Source organism: Ceratotherium simum, chromosome 14 (genome assembly GCF_057802395.1).
Source record: "Ceratotherium simum simum isolate JZ-2026a chromosome 14, ASM5780239v1, whole genome shotgun sequence".
In the NCBI taxonomy this organism is placed as follows: Eukaryota; Metazoa; Chordata; class Mammalia; order Perissodactyla; family Rhinocerotidae; genus Ceratotherium; species Ceratotherium simum.
Genome location: NC_141913.1, coordinates 50,866,812 through 50,891,315, shown reverse-complemented (window position 1 = coordinate 50,891,315; position 24,504 = coordinate 50,866,812). Strand labels below are relative to the sequence as shown.

The following is a 24,504-nucleotide window of genomic DNA, read 5'->3' as shown; positions in this document are numbered from 1 at the left end:
GGTAGAGGCAAAATATTTCATAAAGATATGGTATAATGTCATATGTATTACAACTTCCTATCTTTGGAGCTAAAGCATAGAATATTTTTCTTATTCCATAACACCAAACCAAGAGTTTATATAGAAAATAAAGTTTCTTGTACTAATTTATACGTCAATCATGTCAGACCCAGTCTTTCACTTTATTAGATAAATACAGAAAAAGCAACCTAGAATGATACAATCAATCTCCAAAATTAGAACAACAGCTGATGAGACTACCAATAAGCAGTTGTGTATGAGCATTTGTAAAAGAAATTAAGAGACACAGCCAATTTTATGGAAATACAGTATTACTAAGAATATCTTCTTATAAATAACAATACATATTTATATAAATCAGAAATTTACTCTCCTAGTTTATAAGATTTTTAAAAGCAACGATGTTAGTGTGACAACTTTTACACATGATAATTATTTTTAACACAATTTTTATTTTGGAATAATTTTAGATTCACAGAAAAGTTGCAAAGATAATACAGGGAACTCTTACATACTCTTAACACAGTTTCCCCTAATACTGATCTCTCACATTACCATGGTACATTTTCTAAAACCAAGATGCCAACACTCGTACATTGCTGTTAACTAAGCTCCAGATTTCATTTGGATTTCACTAGTTTTTCCATTAATGTCAACATAAGTATTTTTTAATAGTTAGCAGAAAAGGGGAATTTAATTTTACAGTAGTAATTGATGAACCATAGAAAGAAGATTCTTGAGAAATTCTTGTTTATCAATATATTTCCTGCATAAAGACTTTTCTTAACTAAATAATGCATGTGAAATATAAGTGACAATGAAAATACAGTGACCAAGCAGTTCAAGAATTGTAAGGCATTCAATGAATAACAGAATTTCTGAAATGTAAATAAAAGTCACATTAAGACAAATGTTAAGTGGTAAAAATAAAATTTGCCATTGTCTCTAGCTGTATAGATATGATGGGATCACTAGAATGCATTATTTCAAAATATTTTTGCTAATATTCATATGTGAAAAAGATCTAGGATACAAACTGTTTTTTATTTTAATTGTATTTTTCCATCTTATGGTGCATTTTTCACACTGTAAGATGCTCTTGTTTGATGAGAGAGATGCAGAGTTAGGGGGAGCAGAATCTCCCATAAAAGAGAATGCTATTGGTTTTGTTGTGCCTGATGAAGAAGAGGAATGGGTGGTCTGCATTGAATTCAATGGTGGGGAGTCTAATTCTAAAACCCACCTCACTCCCAGTGCCAGCTGCGGCCTCTGTACCTTGTTCATTTATTTCCACAACAGACTTGTGGAAAACGTTGGACAGAAATAGGTTTCTCAACATAGACATTCTTGAGAAGTCAGCTCTGCTCTGGTTAAAGGCATCTCTCATCCCCATACTGCTTAGAGCTGACTTGAGATCATAAGCCTCTTCCAGCTTGAACTTGGGAAGATACAGCTGCACGTCATACAACTCCATCATGTCTGCACTGGTCCACTCACTCAGCTGCTCATAGGTGATGGCCTTTTCCAGCTGCGGGTTTGGAACCAAGGAAGAAAGAGTCAGTAATTTCAGAGTGGAGTGATACATATTTGTCGAGGGAGACCCCTAGATACTACATTGATGAATTATGATTATTCCCGTTACCAACAGTATCAAAACACACATGTTTGGAAATTTTCTGTTTATAATGAGATCCTTCATAGTGTTGACCTACAGAATCTTTGTTTTACAGATTCATAGTTCTCAGGATATAGAAGAATTAGACCATGATTCAAAATGGAAGTACTTCTACAGTAATATGCAAGACATCAACTACACACACAAATACATCAATATAAATATGCATTTAGATGTTGTCTACACAAAAGTGAATACTCTAGGAGAAGTTGTATGCCAGGGCACAACAAAAATTAGCCTTAATAACATGGGAGACAGTTCTTTGAAAACAAAATCTGAGATAAAATAAAATGCTATACTCTATAATGTGAAGATAATTTAGTAACTATAAATTATAAAGAAAAGAAAAGAAAGAAAAATCCCCAAATCTTAAGAGTAATGACTTTAATAGTGGATTTGAGAGTACTGTTTCTCCTCTTTATATTTTAAATTTTTCAAACAATAAATATATATGTATGTGTATAAATATATGCATATGTATATATGAGGGAAAAACAATGAGTTTGATTTTTTTTAAATAACTGTTTGTTTCAAAGCATATGCTTTGGCTATTTTGAGAGATTTTTGGACCCAAATATTGATGTCAATGACATATATCTAAATGATGTACATTAATAATGTGGCAATTCTTCAGCTCAGGAAACTGCGCGTTTAGGAAGAAAGACTAACCCTATAAGGGTGTGACTCTAATGGTTTACTGTCAACACTTGGCCTTATTTTTACCATCCTCTCTAGTTTCACAAATTCTTAGACACAATTTCGAAATCTTTTCTACACACTAGTCGGGACATGGAAACATAAGTATAAAGAGTTTGGCAAACGTGAAAAGAAAGCACTGTGCAAAGAAGACAAGCCACCTATTACATGAGAAACTAATGTTCAATTTACACATGCAAATTGCTCATAAATGTGGTCTGACCAAAGTTATGTCAGGCTTAATAGAAATTTGTCTGACAATTAACTTGAACAATACTTGAAGATGATACTGAGACAGACGATTTCTCCTGAAGGCTATTTACTTAATAAAAATGATTTAAAAAAGTTTTAGACGGGCCGGCCCGGTGGTGTAGTGGTTAAGTTCATGCTCCGCTTCAGTGGCCTGGGGTTCACCGGTTCGGATCCTGGGCGCGGACCTACACACTGCTCATCAAGCCATGCTGAGATGGCGTCCCACGTATAGCAACTAGAAGGATGTACAACTACGACATACAACTATCTCCTGGGGCATTGGGGAGAAAAAAGGGAAAAAGGAGGAATTATTTGCAACAGATGTTAGCTCAGGGCCAATCTTCCTCAAAAAAAAGTTTTACAAGTCACTTTAATATTTTAAAATATACATCTAAAGCTAGACTAATGCAAGTGATTAAAAAATTAACCTCCAATTAGGTAGGTCCTACAAGAAGGAGAAGAAAGACTTAGACTGACTGAAAGATTGTTATGATCAATCCCGACAGCTGTGGGACTGACAAAGAATATCTGTATCTATCGTTCGTGTGGCTGTTTGTGTGGCTACTCCATGCTGAAGGTGTCTATAGATTGCTTAACATTTCTGAGTAGTAGTAATATCAACCTTACAGAGTTTTGTGACACTTAGATGACATTGTGAAGGTAAAGTACCGAGGGCTCAACGTATATTGGTTGCCTTCCTCTACCCAGACACGGAGACCATGTCCTTATTTTTTTCCCGGGAGGGGTAAACACTGGAACCACCTTCGTGTTAGACAGACCGTGTCTTTACCTGATCCAGCCCACTCATGTCTTCTGGCAGTAGTATGAACAGGCTGAGGTCGCGGCTCTTATAGTTGAGTTGAAGGCCTAGGGCTTGTGGGTTTTCTATGTGAAAAACTTGAAGTTTTTCTCTCATCGACATCATTTGCACTGGTTTGCTTGTAGCCTATAGAAAATAAGTAGCAAAGTCACTGAGGAGGAGTCCCACCAAATCTATAATTCTTTATTATCATTGGTTCCCAGTCATCTGAGACACTGGCAAAATTGGTGATCTTCTGCTAAATGCTGAATAAGGTTATTCAGACCTTGCTTTCCGGAAATATGTTATACAGGATAACATCATCAATGGGTGCTGTGGGAGGTTTTTTTCTCTAACACTATTGTGGCAACCTTCATAAATCATAGCGAGCTGGATTCTACCAAACACTTAAAAGACTACATAGTCTTATGCAAACTAGGTAAATGCCAATGAACCAGAAACTGACATGCAAACATTTGAGAAAGTATTTTAGTATCATAAAACTGAAATTCACCAAAAAAATTAAAAGACAAGCAATAGAATAGGAGATAATATTTCAAAACCACATATTTGATAAAGGGCTGGTATCCAAACTTTACAAAGGACTCTTAAAACTCAACAATAATAAAACAAACAGCCCAATTTTAAAAATAGACAAAAGATCTGAACTGATACCTCACCAAAGGAAAACATACAACATATGAAAAGATGTTCAATCATATGTCATTAAGAAATTGAAAATTAAAACAATGAGGATACCACTACACACCTATTAGAATGGCTGAAAGTCCAAAACACTAACAACATCAACTGCTGGTGAGGACATGGACCAACAGGTGCTGTCATTCCCTGCCAACGGGAATGCAAAATGGAAGCCACTTTGGAAGATAGTTTGATGGTTTCTTACAAAGCTAAATACAATCTTACGATGTGATCTTGCAGCTGTGCCCCTAAGTATTTACCAAAATGAGTTAGAAACTTATGTCCACACAAACTCTTGCACACAAATGTTTATAGAAGCTTTATTCATAATTGCCAAAACTGGAAGCAACCAAGATGCCTTTCAATAAGGTGAATGGATAAACAAACTGCTACATCCATACAATGGAATATTACTCACCAATAAAGTGAAATGATCCATCAAGCCACAAATAATCATGGAGGAACCTTAAATACATATTGCTAAGTGGAAGAAGCCAGTCTGCAAAGGCTACATACTGTATGATTCCAGTTATATGGCACTCTTAAAAAAAGGCAAAGCTATAGTGACAGTAAAAAGATCAGTGGTTGCCAGGAGTTTAGGGAGATGGATGAATAGGTGGAGTACAGGGCATTTTTAGGACGGTGAAACTATTCTATATGATACTGTAATGGTGAATACGTGACATGCATTTATCAAAACCCATAGAACTGTCAACACAAAGAGTGAACCCTAATGTAAACTATGGACTTTAGTTAATAATAATATATCAACAATGGCTCATTAATTGTAACAAATAGACCACACTAATGCAAGATGTTAATAATAGGGACAACTGTGTGTGTGTGTGGCATGGGGGTGGTATATGGGAACTCTCTGTACGTTCCTCTCAATTTTGCTGTAAACCTAAAAGTGCTCTAAAAAAATAAAGTCTATTTTTAGTAAAGCCAGTGGTGAAACAAAAACAAAACACTGCAATTCGGATGTTGTAGACATATGTTATTTATCCATTCTATATGGAGCTAAATGTCAATCACAAAGCCCCACCCTTCTTCTAAGGTGGTGGCCATATGACCAGGGCTGTTCATTCAGGAACCTCCACAATATAGTGATTGTTTCAGGGATAAGCACGTGAATGGCACCAACCAGAGTGCAATTTGGGAGCTTTCTGTTAAGCCTGGTAGCAAAGACTTTCTCTATCTAGTAGGGTTGTGAAACTAGAAGACTGAATATGAGGCAGCCATATTCCCTGGTCATATGGATCAATTCCATCTTCCTATTAGAGAATGAGGGCAACAACTAGAGGGAAACGAGAGAGAGAGAACTGAGATGATGTTTTGAGACTCTAGAGATCCCACTCCTGGACTTCCTATTTCCTCTTAGTTACAAAAGTGAATGCTGATACAATTCCTGTTTTACCAGAGCTAGTTTGGAATGCTATTCAGCTGAAAATTCTGAGTGAATGCATTAAGCCAGGTAACTATCCAGCTCATTTCTAGTTAACCTTTTGGATTATATATTCAGTCCCTACCCCATCTTAATCCCACTGATTGTCTGAGAACTGCCTAATGTGCACATCCACAGGATCACAGCAATAGGTCCTCAGCAGCATTGCTTATGTGAGATGACCCTCCCCAGGAATAAACAACTTTAACAAATTTTGGCCAATCAGTTCCTTCTCTACGAATTTGGAATAAGATCTATCAGACTGGTCTCTAGAATGGAAGAGGTGTTGTGGGCAGCCATCTTCTGCCATTGTGGACTGGGAAGCAGAGAAAGTTAAACTTCAGCCTGAGACAAAAATGATGGGAGAAACAGAGTTGACAAGATAGAGAATGGATCTTGACCACATTTGAATCCTTGTTTCCACTCAAGTCCCAAGACCCAGCCACGTTCCAGCCCGTGCATTCTATGAGATATGTCTGTCACTTTCTATTAGTCTCCCTTTTTGCTGTGGTGGGTTCCCATTACAGAAACAAATGTATTGTGTACTGACCCAGAGAGAAACCTTAATAGAAGAGGTGAGATTTTAAATTTTTGTTTCTTTTACTTATGGAAGGGTAAGAGTTTGGTAGAAGATAGTATTGGTTTAGTAGAACAAGAACAGAACTAATAGTGAAGAGTTTTGGGTTATGGTTCTGGTAGACTTCTAACTTAGGCATGGCTCCAGTCACTGACCCATGCTGTATTTCTCACCTGGGAAATAAATATAATAACTACCTTACGTACTCTACCACAGCTGTAGCAAGGACTAAATGATAATATATGTGAATAGTCTACTCTCAGAGAAAAACAAGGAAAGAAGGATTTCCAGGTGGGATGGAACTGAGGGCTTTTAGCTCAGCTCTAGTAAGAGCCATAGTTTACAGGAACATATATTCAGAAAGAAGAGTGAATTAAAATAGAATCCCCTTTGCAATGCCAGGTAAAAATCCATATTGATTCTTAAAAAGTTCCCACCTTGTTTATTCTGAAAGGCTTTTCCGTGGTGTCTTGGACTAAGAATTGATGTTCCCAGATTCCTTTAAAGTAAAGGGCATTCACCAGAACCATTCTGGTGTCAGAATCCACAGCATCATCAGGTAGGAGATTCAAGATTTTTCCTACAAGAGCAAAAGGACAGGTTTCAAATAGTGTAGTTACATCCTGGTGATATGCCACACTTAAAAAAATGATGATTATGAAATACTGTTAAGTGGTAACATTTTATATCCACCAATGATCCAAATTAGGAAGTTAGCATTGATAGAACACTCTTAACAGATCTTATTCAAATTTCATCTATTGTTTCAATAAAGTCCTTTTTTTGGACCAGAAATCAATCCAAGATCTCAAGTTGCATTTAGTTCTCATTTTCTCTTAGTTTCCTTTAACCTAGGACAGTTCCTCATTAATTCTTTGTCTTTCATGACCTTGTCACTTTTGAAAAGGTTTTGTAGAATGTCCCTCAATTCTCAGTTCAGATTTGTCTGATATTTCCTCGACATAGTATTTAGTTATGCATTTTTGTGAGAATACTACCCTTGTGGGTTGAATTATGTCCGCCACAAAGATATGTGCAGTTCTAACCCCTGGTCTCAGTGAATATGATCTCATTTGGAAATAGAGTCTTAGCAGATATAATCAAGTTAAGAGGAAGTCATACTGGATTAGGGTGGGCTCTAATTCAGTCACTGATATCCTTGTAAGAGAAGGGAAATTTGGATATAGACACACAGAGAGGAGAAGAAGATGTGAAAACACAGAGACATAGGAAAGACACAAAGAAGAAGGTCATGTGCCAACAGAGGCAGAGATCGGAGTGATGCATCTACAAGCCAAGGAATGCCAAGGATTGCCAGCAACCACCAGAGCTAGGAGAGGCATGGAACAGTTCCTTCCCTAGAGCCTTCAGAGGGAGCATGGCCCTGCTAACGCATTAATTTCAGACTTCTAGCCTCCAGAACAATGAGAGAATACATTTCTATTGTTTTAAACCATCCAGTTTGTGGTAATTTGGTACAGCAGCTCTAAGAAACCAATATAACCACAGAAGTAATGTTGTGTCCTTCTCAGTGAATTATATCAGGATGTACATGATGTTCATATGTCTCATTACTGGTGATGTTAATTTTAATGACTTGATTTCTCCAGGTTTCTCCTCTGTAAAATTACTATTTTTCCCTTTGTAATTAATAAGCATCATGTGGGGAGATGCTTTGAGACTATGTAAATATCCTGTTTCTCATCAAACTTTCATCCACTAATGTTGGCATCCATTGCTAATCTTGCCTGAAACAATTATTATTGTGGTGTTTGCCAAATTTCAATTGGTGATTTTCAATTTCCATTACATTTCAAATTCCTTCTACATTTATTAACTGGAATTCTACTATGAGGAAGATCTTTCCTTTCTCCTCCATTTATTTAGGTATTCAATTATTTATTTATATCAATATAGACTCATGGATATTTATTTTACTCTATTGGTTATAATTCATTACTATCATTATTATTTCAAGGCTCAAATTGTCCAAGATTTTGTTATTGGAAGCCTCCTCAAGTTGGCTCCTATGTCCTTTTGATATGTCACCAAATATTTTGAGCACTTCCTTACCTTCTGGTACCACAAGATGTCCTAAGGCTTATCTTGTACTTTCCATGTCCTAGCCCAGGTATTGACATTTCTTTCATGAGCCCTGGTTACATTTTTTGAAGGATGGCATTTAGAAGTCAAGATCTGAGTGTTAGCTATGCTGATTACTACTGGGAAGTCATTGCTCAGTGGAGAGATTTAGGAAATATATATATTATACACACATCTGTATCTATTTCCATACCTATCTAATTCTCTTTCTACTTATACATTAATGGTTAGAAGGTCATATTGATACGTCCACTTCAAATCCAGCACCACGGGGTTGTTTCTAGGCTTTCCTTTTTGTTTTTTTCTTTTTTTTTTTCTGAGGAAGATTGCCCTGAGCTAACATTTGTGCCAATCTTCCTCTATTTTGTATGTGGCACGCTGCCACAGTATGGCTTGATGAGCGTGTGTAGGTCTCGCCCAGGATCCAAAACCAAGAACCCGGGGCCACCAAAGCAGAGCACACAAACTTAACCACTATGCCACTGGGCCAACCCCTAGCCTTTCCTTTTTCTTGTTTGTAATTCCTTTCTCTGTCAGTGAGAAACCTGGCCCTCGTTATTCCCAATAGATTTACTTATTTGCTCAATCCTAGAATATACATAAAATACTTTCGGAATTGCCAACCCATTCTCTTATGAAAACAAATTTAATTTAAGTAGGGTACAATATTTGTGTACAGTTCCTTTCTTAAAGTCAGAATATATAGTCAAAATATTGTTTTCCAGAGTTACTTAATTAGTTCTAGAACAAATATTTGTTAAGAAGAATAATTCTGAAACAGGAATGTAAACCAAGAAAAGATGCCATTAAAGGACTGGAAATTTTGAAGAATCCCCAAAGAGAAAATGCAGATGGATTAGACTGATAGAGGAAACCACAGTACAGAAAAGGCAGCAGAGACAACTAACTACCGGGGAAATCCGAGTGTTGCCTGGGGAGTTAGAAGCTCAAAGGCTGTGTGTACATGGAGCTTGTTGCGGCGGGGAGGGGTGTTGGTGGAATTAAGGGAATTATTCCATTTACGGCAATGGTTCTTAGCCTTGGCTGAGAATTAGAATCACCTGGGGACTTAAAAATACTGATGCCTAAGCCTCACCCCCAGAGATCTGAATTAATTCATTTGGGGTTGGCCTTAGGAGTTAGTGAATTTAATGTGTAGCCAGGACTGAGAGCCACAGGTTTGGAGCAATTGGGTCTACCGACATTTTATACCTCCCTGTGTGCCAGCAACGGGCAGCAAATACGTTAGCTTACAAGTCGGTGTAATGAGTAAGGACACCTACTTATGTCATAGTGGCATTAGGACAGTATCTCTAAATAGCTGAGAATTTCCCCCAAACACAGAGAGCCTCCCACATCTAGAAGACAAGTTATGAGCACAGCACATCAGCATCAGCCCAACATTCACTGTAGACAAGTTATTCTAATTAGAACTGTCAACTAAAGATGAGTGAACTGGGATTCTCAAACAAAAGGATAAGCAGAAAATCAAAAGGACTAAACAATTAGGAAAATCAACCTCCTGAGGGAGAAGCACCAAAGTCAACAAGCAAAATTAGAAAATAGAATTAATGAACAAAACAAAGACTTAAAAATAAGCAAAATTTACATATTTGGAAAGAGTTGACAGGAGATCTCACCCATAAAGAAGAAATAACCAACAATCATAGATCTTGAGGGGAAAAAATTGTAAAAGTAGAAAATATGTAATTTTCAAAATAAAACTCTAACTAGATGGAGTGAATAGCAGAGTGAATACAGCTGGAGCAAATTCATGAGCCAGAAGGGCATAGCAGAAGGGCAAAAGGATAAACAGTCAGTGTAAAAGCAAGATTGAAGCATGTAGGATAGATCCCAAGATTCCAAATTTGTTTATTAGGAGTACTGAAGGTAAGAATGGAGAGAGTGGAGAAAAGAAAATAGTTAAATAAATAATATATGCAATTTCCTTTAGCTAAAGGAGTCTTTAAATTTATCTAAAAAGAGTTCCAGGCAGAATTTTTTTAAAAATTTAAAAAGACCCCTACCTAGAACATAATGTTGAAACCTCAGAACAAAAAGAAAGAGAAACTTCTAAAATTTTCTGGGGAGGATGTGGAGTACAGGTTTGTTGTTTCCATTAACAGCACTGGATGCTATTGTCTAGAGGAAAAATGAATTTTGAAACTTCTATATTCAGCCACTCCATTAATATGGGGGAAAGAAAAATTTGGACATTTTCAGATATTGTATTTCTCAGAAATTTTATCACCTTATAGATTATCTGACCTCCTCCTAAATAATTACAAGAGAATGGATGCCAGCAAATAAAAATGAATCAAAGAAAGGAAGACATGGAATACAAGAAACCATGATAAAGAAAGGAACCAGTACATAATTGTTGATGCACAACATATTTTTAAAAAATATCACAAGATGAAACAAAAATTCCAGTAACGGGAGAGGTTTTATGGAAGAGAAGGAGTAGAAAAGTGAAAGTATGTTAAACTTTTTGGTTTGTTTGATAGGAGGAAATGCCAGATTAGCTCCAGACATGAAAATACATATATATATATATATATATTTTATACTTTACATGTATCATCTCTATATGATCTGTTTTACATGTAAGTGCAACCACTAGAAAGATGATAGAAATAAATTCTGTAACACCCAAAATACTAGAGAAAAATGTAGAACAAAAAAAAACTTTATCAATGCAACAGAGGAAATGAAAGAAGAAAAGAAAAAGAAATCATGGTAAATAGAAAACCCAAAATTATGAGACAGCAAGAAGGCCAGACATATTAATCATCACAAAAAATGTGAATGGGTTAATTAGCCTTTTACAGGAAAGTTACAGCACTGTTGTAAAATATTATTACATTTGTGTAAGGAAAATACACAAACACAGAAAAATTGGGAAACAAGGGCCTTCTAGTTCTTACTTTATATGGTGCCAAATTGAATTTTTTAAAATAAAGATTGTATATGACATATGTAATAAAACTTTTTAAAATAGTTAAGAACAACTAAAATTAGACATTTAACTTTTGATTTCCTTTTTTTTTTTTTTTTTAAAAATATGGTATGGAAAACAATAGTAGGTAAATGAAGTATGATAAAAATTAGATGAAGTCCAGACCTCTGGTGTCCCATTTCTAGTGGTTGGCTGGTAAACTGGCTCCAGGTAGGGGTGGGGTGTAGAGAAGGAGGCTCCTGATGTCTAGCCCATTGCCCTGGTGTGGCTATTCTCACACAGTGATTTCAAGGTACCAAAGTGAAGTCTTTGAAAGCGAGGCTGGGAAGAGATGCGCACGTTCAGGGAACTGGCTCTCGGGCGCCTGTACGAGGGCCTCCAGCAACCCCTCCACTGCCTGCTCCAGCCTTCACAGGGGCCCATCACAAGCACCTGTGGGGCTTTATTTAAAAGTTCTGGGGGCAGCACTTCTAGAGATTCCAGTGGATCTGAGGTGTGGTCTTGGATACGTCTGTTCAAACCTAAACAAAGCAAACAACCCCCGCAAAACAGACTTTTCGCTTTTAAAAATTAAATTTAAATTTGGTTTTAAATGCTGATGTCAAAACTTTCCGAAACGTTTTAGTACTTGTTTTTCTATCTTATTAAAGACAGTATTAAACTTAATTTAAAATGTCTTCGATGATGCAACATGGGGAGGCCTTCTGTGTCATTTAAAAAAATTTTTTTGCACAGTTTTATTTTTTTTTAAAGCTCCATTTCATGTTTCTTTAATTACTCTATCATTTGATAAAGTTGTAGGTGCAAATAGAACATATGGAGGATTGAGGTTTGCACAGATTGATCTTAAGTTGGTTGAAATCCAGTTGATTTAAGTTTTATTGCATTGTTCTCCAGGTTCATATGCTTTCAAGCAACCTAGCCCCTTGAACCCACAGCCAAGCATCAGGACACTTAAAATATAACTTATGTTACAAAGGATGTACAAAATGTACTTAAATACAACTTCAAAGTAACAGACAGAGCAAATTTGACTTCAAAGAAAATGTTTTACTATTCTCTTGAGCGCTGAAGTGCCACCTACTGGCTTGCTCATGGCGCACGTCCTTAGTAATTATAGGTAATGGGAAAGACATTCTCTTTGTAGATATTCAAGGTAAATCCTGCTGAACACATAGTAATGTGACACTAGAGTGTGCAATATGCCAAACATGATAGATTTTGATTAAAAACTTGTAGACAATATTCATCCCCAGTACTCCACTTTTAAGACTATAAAGAAGACATACCAGAAAAAAATAATTGCATCTATCACTGAGAATTTGACTGAATGCTGTATGTCCCAGTAGTCCATACGGCTTCTTGGAAGAAGGCTTGTCTGAAAGCTTAAAGTAAGAATCTTCTTTCAGGCGGTTCAGATAGAACATAGTCACGCCAAAATGTTTCTAGCAACTTTTCCTTTAGGCCATGTGGAACTCTGTCTTGAGAAAGTCAAAGTTCCTGAATAGTTGATTAATTCCTTATTTTATTTGATGTCAAATAGCCCCCAAATACCAAATATTTGTATTCAATATGTAAAATAAAATACAGAAGGATTACAGCAGCTTTGTCTCTCTTTGAAAGATTCTACTTCTAAGAAATAGAGCCGGCAGGGCCAGCTGGAGGAATGAAGTCAGAAGATGTGGGAGCAGAGGCTTCATAACAGATTCTGAGCATGCCCAGGGTGAGCTTATTTTGGGGGACCTCTCATTTAACAAGTGGTATGACAATAGAGGATTTTTCAAAGTGTGACCATTCAACATCTTGACTATATAGTGACTGTAATCTGAAGTCTCCTCAATTTTAAAATATCATTTGCTCAGTTCTTCGAAACAAAACTTTTGTGCTGTCATATATGGTAGCTACAAGACACACATGACTTCCTAAATTTAAACTAATTAAAATTCAGTTCCAGTCGCATTAGCCACATTTCAAATGATCTATGGTCATATGTGGATAGAACATGTGACTATACCACATAGGGCAATGCAGATTTATGGCACATTTCTATGATCACGAGAAGGACAACTCTGAATCTAGACAGTCAGATCTTGTCATGCTCCTTGAGTGTGTCAGTCTACACTGGGGAAGTGTGACAAGGACCCTAAGAACCATGTTTATGCAGCATCAGACAATGGCTCTCTTCTTGGCTCTGAAAGGCTTTTTCGGGTGTAAGGGAGCAGACTAGTTGCTCCCAGTCTTCCTATCTGTGGGGTTCCCACCTGTCTTACAGACAACATAATGGTCTCTGGGCCAGGAATTTGAGACTTGAGATTTAGTTCCGTTCCAGCACTATTCTTACTTCTACTTCTACTACGTTGAATTTGTGTCATGTATTACCACACAGGGCTTTAGCCTGTACAATCATGTTTGGTCCTCTTGCAAACTGCAACAGTGCAAGTACTCAGTAAACGCTAGCCAATCTATGATTCTAAAAAACCGACTTACTTTTGGATGAATCCAAATCAGGAGTAAGTTAAGTATAGCGGTCACTCTTGCCTCACCTTGTGGCTTTTGAGTCACTAGTTCAATGAAAAAGGAACTGAGAATACAGGGCTGCCAACTTCCTCAATTCATTTCAAATAAGTATTCTTGTTCTATATGAGCAGGCCTATCATGTGTTGGTAATTCAAAGCTGAAACTCAAATAAGGCAGTGTTATGGCACGTGGGGTACTTGAGTCCAGTAGGAGAGGCAAGGGCACAGGCAGTTAATTTCAATAACAATATGGTAGGTGTCAAGGTAAAGGTTCCTACAGGGTGCTCTGAGAGCAAAGAGGAAGGCTCCTAGCCCAGCCTGGGAGCCAGAAGCTTCCTGGAGGACATAGACCTGAGTGAAGCCCTGAGAAGTTATCGAGTGGCTGTGGAGGGATTGGGAGTGACAGGGCAGGGAAAGGTGTTTCAGATACAGGGAAGGGCATAAGCAAAGGCACAGGGTCGTGAAGTAGCACAGGGAGTTGTAGGAAGCTGTGCCACTGAGAATTCTTGAAGTTTAAATTTTGAGTCAAGGAGCGAGCAGAGTTGAAGTGGAGAGACAGGCAAGGTTCCACGGTCATGCTGAGCCTTATATGTCACTTTAGGGAGGCTGAATTCATCCTGCAGGTCATGGGGCACCATGGACGGGTTTTGAGTACAGGAGTGAGGTGGCCTACCTGGTCTAATTTCTATTTTAGGTAGGTCATTTGCACGCCTGAATGGAGGCTGGATTTGAGGGGAGCAAGATTAGAGGCAGATTGGGGCTGGCTCAGTGGCGTAACAGTTAAGTTTGGGCATTCCACTTCAGCGGCCTGGGGTTTGCAGGTTCAGATCTGGGGCGTGGACCTACACACTGCTCATCAAACCATGCTGCGGCGGCGTCCCATATAAAGTAGAGGAAGATGGACACGGATGTTAGCCCAGGGCCAATCTTCCTCAGCAAAAAAGAGGAGGGTTGACAACAGATGTTAGTTCAGGGCTAATCTTCCTCAAAAAAAAAAAAAAAGGATTAGAGGCAGATTATTGTGCTAATGCAGATAAATGATGACAAAAAGTGAAAGCAGAGGAGGAAGAGATTGGAAAGGAAAGGTGAACTCAGAAACATGTAGAGGAGGCAAAGGAAAGGCGAGAATTTAGAGTATCCCGCAGATTTCTGGTCTGGACAAGTGTGTGGTGGTGCATGCATTCACTGAGATGGAGAATGAACGCACAAGGAAGAGGAGCTGTGGGAAAACCATCTTGAATATGACTTCAAGTATGTTAAGTATGAAATATGTGGGACCCTCAGCAGGTATGTCTGGCAGGTATATATAATGAACTCTGAATTTCAGGGCAAATCGCCTAAACATTCTGTGTACTTTGATGCAAAGCAAGAGCTTAATTATTAATATTCATTAATGATTATACCTTTTGTATTTCTTTGTGGGATATAATGGAGCATCAATAGAAATATCGATTTAAAAGGCAGTATGGTGTATTGAAATAAGTTCGGACTTTAGAACTAAACTGACTTTGGTTTGAATCCTATTTCTAAGGCTTTAAACTGTCTGATCTCGGGTAACTTAATTTCCCTGAAGCTTCAGCTTCCTAATTGCTAAAATAAGGATCATAATAAAAGACTGCTAAATTACCTAGGAGAATTATTCTTCTATTTTCTTTTAGAAATAGAACTCTCAAATTTTAGGAGAGCATGTGGCTACCCAGCTAAAACTACATTTTACAGACCTTTATTACAGCAAGTCCAGGAGACCAACCATCCCAGTTTACCTAGAACTGAGACACCTTTAGGTGCTAAAACCAGGAAAGTCCCAGGCAAACTGGGACAAGTTGGCCACCCTAGCATAAAGTGCGCCATGTAGCTAAGTTTGGGAGATGAGTGGAATGGATGTGTGACACTTTCAGGGCAACCCCTTAAAAGCAAAGAGGTTTTCATTTCCCCATTTCCTGTGGACTATAAAACCGACATTTGCAAGAATCATCTTAGACTTAGAGGTGAAAGCCATGCCTTGAGGATGGCAGAGCTGACTCACCAGTTTGGGCCTCTGGATGGCCTCATGGAACAGAATGCTTATCTACCTTTTGACTATTATGTGAGCGAAAGATAAACTTCCATCTTATTATTAAGCCACTGTAGTCTGGGTTTCTTGGTTACAACAGCTTAGTATGTACTCTAACTAATACTTGACCTTATTCTGAAAATTAAGAATATATAGCACATTTAATGCCACATTTTTGTTATTAATTAGTAGCTATCTTTCTTTAAAAACCACAACTGCAGCAGTATTTCAAATTTCCTTTTTTCATTTTCCTGCTTTTTATCCCTGGTCTCCTCTTTGGAATTAGTGGATAGGATATTTTCTTGTCTACTTGGTAAAGTGGATGTCTTGACTCACATGCTTTAGATGAGACTTATTGGGAAATCTGTGATTCTAAAAATTATGGGTATGAATAGAAAGAAATGTTCTGAATATTTAGAATGTGTTCACCATTCTATTTAGGAAATACATATACTTACACATAACACAAATTCAAAATAATTAAACGATGCTTGGAGAAAGCACTCTGCGGACACCTTGGTGAAAGCTTACCCTCCGTCTGACTTTCAACCCAAGAGTTGATCTCCTTTCTGACTTGGTCAGGAGCTTCCAAAAAGTTAACAGACTGTGGCTCTGCACCAAAGTATGTTCTCATGTCTTCTAAATATTTCTGGAAAATATGGGAAAATCTCCTTTTGTAGAGTTTGTGCAAAACTGAGAAATCAAATCTATCTAGATTACCCAAAACACTAGGTAGAGGCAATTGAACCTCCTCCCTCCGTTGCTCTCTTCTCTCTTGCCCACTACAGTTTTGGTCAAAAACTAAATACCTCCTCTCCAAATTTTGCTGGGTGCTGAGGAGCCATGGAGAACTCCAGGTGTGGAAGGAAGGCCTGCCTCCCACAGCTCTGGAGCGTCTACCTCCTCTTCTTTTGTGTTTTGATTCACGCCAGGGAAATGGGGCTGGGGTGAGAAGTAGGAGCACTCTGGGAATCCAGGAGTGACTGCAAGGGTCGAGAGGTATTGAGAGTTGTACTTGGCTTTCTTTCTGCAGCAGAGATGGAACCAAAGTGAGGCTTGTGGGTCTGGAGCTGCCTGCTGTGGACTCTAAACGCTCAAGAACCTGTGGAGGCCCCTGAGGAAAACTATGTGCTGCTGTGGAAACTGATTTCTAAGCAAGGCCAAATGTGTCATCAGGCATCCTGAGGAAAAAAGCTGGGCCTCCTCCTTCCCACCCTATGATGTTACCCTGGTGGCAGTCATCATAAGCCAGCTGTAAGTGCTGCTTAGGAGGGCACCTGCCTTGGGAACATAATTTATCCCTCAGGATGGTTGTGGTACTCTGTCTGTTTGCTTACTTTATGAAGGAATTATGTGCAGTAAAAGGGGTGCATTAGTTCAGTTTCCAGGCAGTGGTTTGAAGATTATGAAAGTTGAGTTCTGTAAAATTTATAATCTAGTAAAAAGAAAATTTAAAGATTCACAAGGCACGATTCCCTATCTTGACTCATGGGTTCTGATCAACCTCTCTGAGCACATCTAGGGCTTGTGAACTTCTTAAAAGATGTATCATTTTGTGTCTCTGTATCCTTCTCATCTCCAAGTGCTCATCCAGCTCAATCATTTCTCCTACTTCTGAATAAAACCTGAGTTCATGAGACTACCTCTAATAAAAATGTCTTTAAGACCTCATTTGGTTGCTTTTTTGCCTTTAGTATAAACAAAGCTCAAGTCCTGAACTCCCCAGAGATCACTGGCTGTGTGCAGGGATGGCACTGCTTGAAATCACAGGAAAGCTTTAGTTTTTTGATTGCTATTCCTCTACTCTATGCCATTTCCTTGCTCTTTGCCCACTGGGCACCTAGGTCCTCCTGCTCTGTTCTGAGATGTGCCAAAGGGCGTGATGGACAAACGTGAGAGGAGTAAATACTTGGTCTGGCTCAGGGTAGACCACTCTGAGGATCCCTTGAGTCTGAACTGAGGACAAAGTCGTGGTCTGCACGATAGGGTTCATCCATCAGAGAAGGGGAGAAGTTAATATTATTCCATGTTAACAGTCTTTCCTAAAGTCTCTAAAGTCATGATATGAAATGATTTGTCTGATCCCAAAGTCAGCTTTGCTCTTGAGTACACAGTCTCCAGCCACACTTCTGTGACCAACCCCACCCTCTGCTCTTCAGATTTACCCTACTTAGTTACTTTACATCTTTTGCTCCATTTCCCGTAAAACCAGTGTTGGCCCAGGGATTATATAAACCATATGTCTATATGTGTTCATGACTGTGGACCTGCAGTGTACCCCTTTATTCTAGGCATCAAGATCTGATCACTAGATCTGGTTTGAGACCCATTATTGGTTCCCTTTACAACTAGACACTTATTAGTTGGTCTAAATGATGGTTTACTGGAAGTGCTGACCACGTTAAACTGTGCCTGGGGTCCCTAGAGAAAGGTACAGAGTTTATTGACTGGTCTCACATGGCTCTTTTTTTTCCCCATTAGCTTAAAATGACACATTTGCACTTACAATGTGAAATGGGTAAGTTTTCTCAGCATATATCCTGTTGGCTGTTTTCAGTATGTAGGCATTGCTGCGTTTTTTGATTTCTGAGATAAGCATCTGGAAATCAGAGTGTATTTCTTCAACCTCGCCCGAGTTTAATTCCTTTAAAAAAAGGGATTAGTCAAATAACAATATTGAACAGAAACTACATATATATGAACATCTTGTATCTGAATGAAATTGTTTGGTGTACTATGAACAAAAGCTGAAATCGATTGTATGGTCAATAAAAAATGTTTTCTGTAATGTTATCAATGTCAGAATTTAAAAGTTGTTGGGGGGCATCATTTCCTTCACATTTAGTTTGCAAAGGCAAGAACAAGTTTGAAAGTGGAGCAGTTTTGAAAGGGAAGAAAAGGAGGGAGAAAGATAAGGGAAAAGAATACGACCCTTCCAAAAACTGTAGACATTTTGTAGTTTGAAAAAGATTTCTATAATTTTAATATATGTTTGTAAGAAAATTTACGTATTAAAGGTTGCTTGAATTAGCCACTAAAATACATGTGCTAAAAGTGCTCTCTCCTTAATCATTGAATGGATATTAAAATATAAGATATACCATTTTCCTTTTCTTTTCACTTTCAGGACGAGATGTGATGTCCTGGTCTCTGGTAAATTGAAGTACCTGTAATTTAAAACACAATATGTGAGGGCACTTTGCAGAGAAGTAATCATATGAAATATACATCAGTAAATATAAGTCAGCCATTCCTATAGCTACAGAACATATAATTAATTAATTATATGTTATATGTTATTAACCAGGAGGGCTCTGATTTGACTTAAATGGTGTGTTAGCTAAACTAATAGAGTAAGTCAAGAGCCGCTTTTAAGTAAATTTTTAACAGTCTAATTTAAGGTGCTAGACTATTTTAATATTTTTGTAGGACATTTAGGATGATGTTGGGAATACCCTTAGAGTATCTTGTTTTCCTTGTTTCATTTTTATCTACGATTGTTTTAAAAAGAAGACTGTGTGTTCAATTGAGACCATCATTTAACAATTTAAGCAAAAACCACCATTGCTCCAATTATCTGAAAACTTCAAGGGTTGTATTTGCTGTTTGTTCTGGGTTAATGCTTCAGTTCTCATTGTCTACAGCACTTGACATATAGACACATTCTTTGTGTTCACCCCAGCATTTCATTTGAAAGTTAACAGGAAGGATGTGGACATCCTTGTTTCCCCTGAATAGTACAACGGTAGAAAACAAGGCGATAATTCCATCTCCCACATCCTGGACCCAGCTCACAATAGGGAATAAAGTCTATTTTACCAAAACTTGTGCTGACACTTGGTGACAGAACAGGAAACAGTTACCGTAGAAAAAAGAGGTGCATAAGCAACTCATTAGTCTCAATTGCAAACTGAAGCTGTTAACGGTTAAATAAATATTAAATAAAACAAAGGCAAGCAACACTCAGCAATATATTTATATGAAATGGACCCAAATTGGAATCCATCTAAGATTAAGTCTATCATATTAATGGTTAAGCCTTTTAATAACTAACCAATTTTTAACTAATTGTGAACCAGGATTTTGTTTTAAACCACACAATATCTTGTGAACTACAAGAATAAGGGTGATATCCTAGGCCCAGACTGACAGAATATATATTCTGCCCATCTCACTCAGAATTACTGGCCATGCACATTTCCATATTTGGCACAGAGGGCACCCTTTTGGGTGGAAATTCTGTCACTTGGCCTTTCAATTCTTGTCTAATTTAAGGCTGGATTTACTCTTTTTTGTTTTTATTTTTATTTAAAACACATACATATATATTTATATATTTACTTATGCATGTATATATAGATATATACATATACATATATATATATATGTGGCAGTTTTATTATACATTTTTCTATCTATGGATACACACACACACACTATGCTTTGAGGATACTTACAGCAAATCAATAATTTCTTATACAATACCATTATTTTGCTATTTTTAATGCTCCTAATGGGATCTTTAGATTCATCCATACAACCAGGGGCTAAACAACGAAACAACCAAGCAAAGCACGGGAACAGAATTCACTTGATTTTTCTATTTGTGTCTTCAAGAAAATCCTTCTGGGATTAGAAAGATGCTGATGAATTCTATTCTTTAAAGTTTGAGCCATCACTACTTGAAATGTTTTAATAATCAAAATAAAATTGTTTTGGTGTTGAACCAAACTTGTTAACCTCCTCATCTCTTCATCTGATTTTGGTAGAGAGCACAGGTTCTTAAGTGGTTTTCCTAACAGTTTTCAAATTGATTCCCTTTCCCAGACTTCTTTTTATGGTATAGAAAATTTTTTAAAGTGTATCTTTTGTTTTGGAGGATATAGTTGTAAAATGTGGCTATTTGGATTTCAGGAGAAAAATGAAGATAAAAGATAAAGAAAGCAGTTTGTTTCAAGGCAGTGGAGGATGATTGGCCTTTCCCACTCACCTGGGCTATTTGGGCTGCAGTGGTACCTTTGGTGCCCAAGTACACCATGGCCAAGGAGGTTGAGATGCCCCAGGGAGAAAAGAAAATATTTTTACCCTCAGCAGATTCAGCTAGCTTTTTGCTAAATTCCAGGGCAAATTGGTTGATTGATTTTGCTAGAGAATCCATTGGCAAAACCTAAGAAAAATAAAAGAGAGATAGAGAACATGTTAATAATCTTTTCCATTCATTTTACTTTTGTAAAAGAATTTGTTGGCTTACACAATTATTTTTTCAATCATCCTTCATTGAAATGACAAGAGTATGTATTATCCAATTAGATATAACGATTAAAAAGTAATTTATCCATATATATATTTAGATGATAATAAATGTCTCATATGTATATGTATATATATTCATAAGACCTGAATGGACTTTAGAAAAATCCTAGTCCAACATTATTGTTTTACATATTGGAAAGCTGAAGTCCAGAGAGTTTAAGAGAGTTGCCTCAAATTTTAGCGCTAACGCACATCGGAGAACAATTGGATTCTTGTCAGCTAGCGGCTCCTTGTTGAGAATGCCACAATAAAAATGGCCGTGGAGCCACGTCTCCTGGCTTTCTCAGCCCAGTGCTTCTTTTCAGTACACCACACGACTGGTGACTTTACACAGTTAATGAAAAATAATTAGACATCTTTTCAACTTTGTGATTTTTCTCACTTACCTTTCATTCATATTTTTATATTTTTTAACCTTATTTATTCCTGTACACCTTTATATATGATATTCTTGGTTTCTGGAATGCCTTTATCCTCCTTTATTCTATTGAAGTCCAAGTCTGTTCAAGTTCGTTTTTTTCTGTGTAAGCTTTTCCTGACCTTTTGGGTGCACGGGAGCATGTCTGCCACCAAAGTCCCATAACATAGTTTTTGTCACTTGCTTGACATTTATCACACTACTGGTTCTGGTTTCATGTTTATATCTTTCCAACTCCAGGGTAAGTTCCCTGAGAGCAAAATTTTCTTCCACTGCTTTGTACATCTGACAGCACCTAGCTCAGAACTTTGCACAAAATGGTTACTTATAAGTACTTGTTTACAATGTTCATTGCTTGGGCTTTAGCCACCATTTTTTATTTATTTAATCTTGAAATCATGCACAATTTAGTGGGAAATGCTTACAGAGAAGTCGAGAAGTCAAGACTCCTTTGCCTTTATTCTCACTCACTCAAGACCCTCTGAAACTGGTCTTCTTAAACAAAAAGACTCAGGTTTTCTCATCTTTTTTGATATTATATTCAACTTCTAAATTTCACCTCTAGTTGCCCTTACATTTTAATTTAAGTCTTTTAAGACTAGGTCTCTATCAAAGAAATTTCTAGTTCAATCTATGGTCATTTTATAGCCAAATAATTTCTCAAACTGGTTAAATCACTAAAAATAAATCAAATTTCTGGGCCTAGAACCTTCCATTAGTGCCAATGTTGTATAGAACTTGGTCTTCCACTGACATCACCTGGCCCTCTGAGAAACCTAGAGTGACAACTTTAGAAAAGTCAGTTCTCTCTAGTCAAATAATTGAATCAAGCGGGAGGCATGTGTAGACAGTTTTGGTTTCATCATGACTTGGATTAACAGTGATACTATTGAAACCCCTCCCAGCCATAGGCTCACACTTAACAAAACAGCTTCCCAGCCTCTAGATCATGCCCCTGTTGAATTCCAGAAGCTGATGATAATCCTAGGCAAACATTTGATTAAAGAAAAAAACAACTGTGGTTTTGTAGTAATTCTACACCATCATAAAATGTTAAAACTTGCCTGTGAGTACTTTTCCGTGACAGATCCAATGCTTGACAGATCTTGGAAATAATATCTCTATTTCCTTTAAGGCTATATTCATTCAAATAATGCTTTGTTTACTGCCTATATATTAAACTTTATCTTTTTAAAACTTGTGGACTACATTTTGTGGAAAATGCTTGAGTCTGCGGCCAAACCCTGCTCACCATAAAGGGAGGAGAGGAGAAAGTACTACCTTAGGGCCTGGGATTTTTATCCACCTGTGGTTTATGGTTATTCTGGAGTTTAGTTACTTGTAACAAATTCCCAAAAACAATAATTCTCTCTAATGAAAAAGCCAGTTTCTTGAGGAAAGTTAATATCCAGTTATCTTCAGCTTCATAAGTCTTTCATTAATATCATCATTAATATATCCAGGTGTAGCCTGTGCAAGAGGAAAAATTCCTGCTCTCTTTTTCTTTTCAAAGAAATTTATGAAAGTGCTAAATCAGCAATTAGCGAAATTTCACCCAACAGTGAAAAGTGCTTTCTGAAGGATGCACAATTTGAGGACAAGATTTTAAAGGAAATAATTTGTCTACACAAGGGTTGAACAATGATCTTTTCAGAGAAGACTATAAATGTCTAATCAGAAGCCTACCGTGCCATTTTCAGAATGAATTGCTCTTTTGCAGTTTTCCAGAGCTCTAAACAGGTACTTAAGTATAAGCTATGTCAGTTTACATATATTAATATATATATGCGAAATCATGATCTGTAAAGAGGCTTAGCAGAGAAGCTAGAGAACTATGAATGTAGGACAAGGATAGTGTCATTCATGAAAATGTCTCATCCTAGATACACACACTCCTAGCATATCAGAGTTGGAAAGAAGCTTCGAGTCCCTTTAATCCAAATGACTCACTTTTTCTGCTAGGAAACAAAGGCTTAGAGGGGTTACATGTGCTGACTAACATGCACAGCTAGCTATAGCAGAGTTATCACCGCAATCCCATTCTCTGGACTCTGAATACAATTACTTTTGTCATTGTATCTCATTGTCTGTGAGATTTTAATGGTAAAGGTAGGGATTGGGTGATGAAAGAGGATGAACAGGAGGAGGAAGAAAAGAGGGATTATGATGAGCAGGAGGAGGGAGTGGGAAGGATTCTCATCCCTTTTTGCATAAGAGGATAGCCAAGGCCTCTTGACTTCCCCATGACACTGATGATATTACCTACTTCGTGGAGGTGTGCATATCAGAGAAGACATCTTCCCCCAGCACTTCTATATTCACCTAAAGCCATTTTCCAAGGGAGGTAACAGTTTGAGGTGTTTTATAGTGGACATCTACTATAAGGCAGGGGTGTGGGGGGTAGGGGCCTAGATTATTCCATGGAAGAGAAGAAAGCTAATGCCTCATGGAATGGTGGCCAGGACTGAATGTTGGCTGGGGATGAGGAGTAGAGACTCAAACCATTAGCTCCATACATTAATGACCAGGATCAAATTCATGTTGCCAGCTCACCCTTCTAAAGGGTTAGAAGGGTTTTGGCTCAATTATTCTGAGAATACTCTGTTTGTCTTTCCGACGTTGACAGATGCAGAAGTAGCAAATCCAGAAATGTGACTGGAGGAAACTCCATCCATAGTCTCACAATTCCTGGTAAAATGATCCTCTAACTTCTTTTGAAATGAATGCTCTCTCCCCCTTAGCACTCTTTCTAATACAAATTTTAGAGCAGCTCAGGGTTAAACCTCTCTGACTTGTACAGAATTCTTGGAGGATGGAACTTTATCTATTATTCCTGTTTTTATTTAGCTGGGCACTTCAACAAAGAAGGAAAACATAAATAAACATTTTTAAATAGAGAAGTATTTACAATACCTTGTTTTCTTCCACTGGAGCAGAATTGGCAATTCGTTTCTTGAGTAAGAGACTGTGGCTGAG

General features: G+C 37.5%; 1 protein-coding gene across 1 annotated transcript; it reads right to left on the bottom strand.

The window, feature by feature from the left end:
• Positions 1-146: 146 nt before the first annotated feature.
• Positions 147-24,504, bottom strand: SERPINB10 (serpin family B member 10). Its single transcript, XM_014781494.2, has 8 exons — positions 24,442-24,504; positions 20,788-20,964; positions 18,899-18,964; positions 18,304-18,441; positions 16,329-16,446; positions 6,604-6,746; positions 3,435-3,590; positions 147-1,549 (listed from the first exon to the last, which is right to left on the bottom strand). The coding sequence occupies exons 2-8, from the start codon at positions 20,953-20,955 to the stop codon at positions 1,145-1,147; spliced, it is 1,194 nt and encodes a 397-aa protein (XP_014636980.1). The 5' UTR covers positions 20,956-20,964; positions 24,442-24,504; the 3' UTR covers positions 147-1,144.

What these genes read in the sequence shown, in the direction of transcription:
- SERPINB10 (XM_014781494.2), bottom strand. Translation starts at nt 20,955, where the DNA reads ATGGATTCTCTAGCAAAATCAATCAACCAATTTGCCCTGGAATTTAGC. An exon ending in AAACTTACCCATTTCACATT is followed by an intron (nt 16,447 to 18,303) that starts GTAAGTGCAAAT and finishes CATATTTTCCAG; the next exon opens with AAATATTTAGAAGACATGAG. An exon ending in AGCCTTTCAGAATAAACAAG is followed by an intron (nt 3,591 to 6,603) that starts GTGGGAACTTTT and finishes TATTTTCTATAG; the next exon opens with GCTACAAGCAAACCAGTGCA.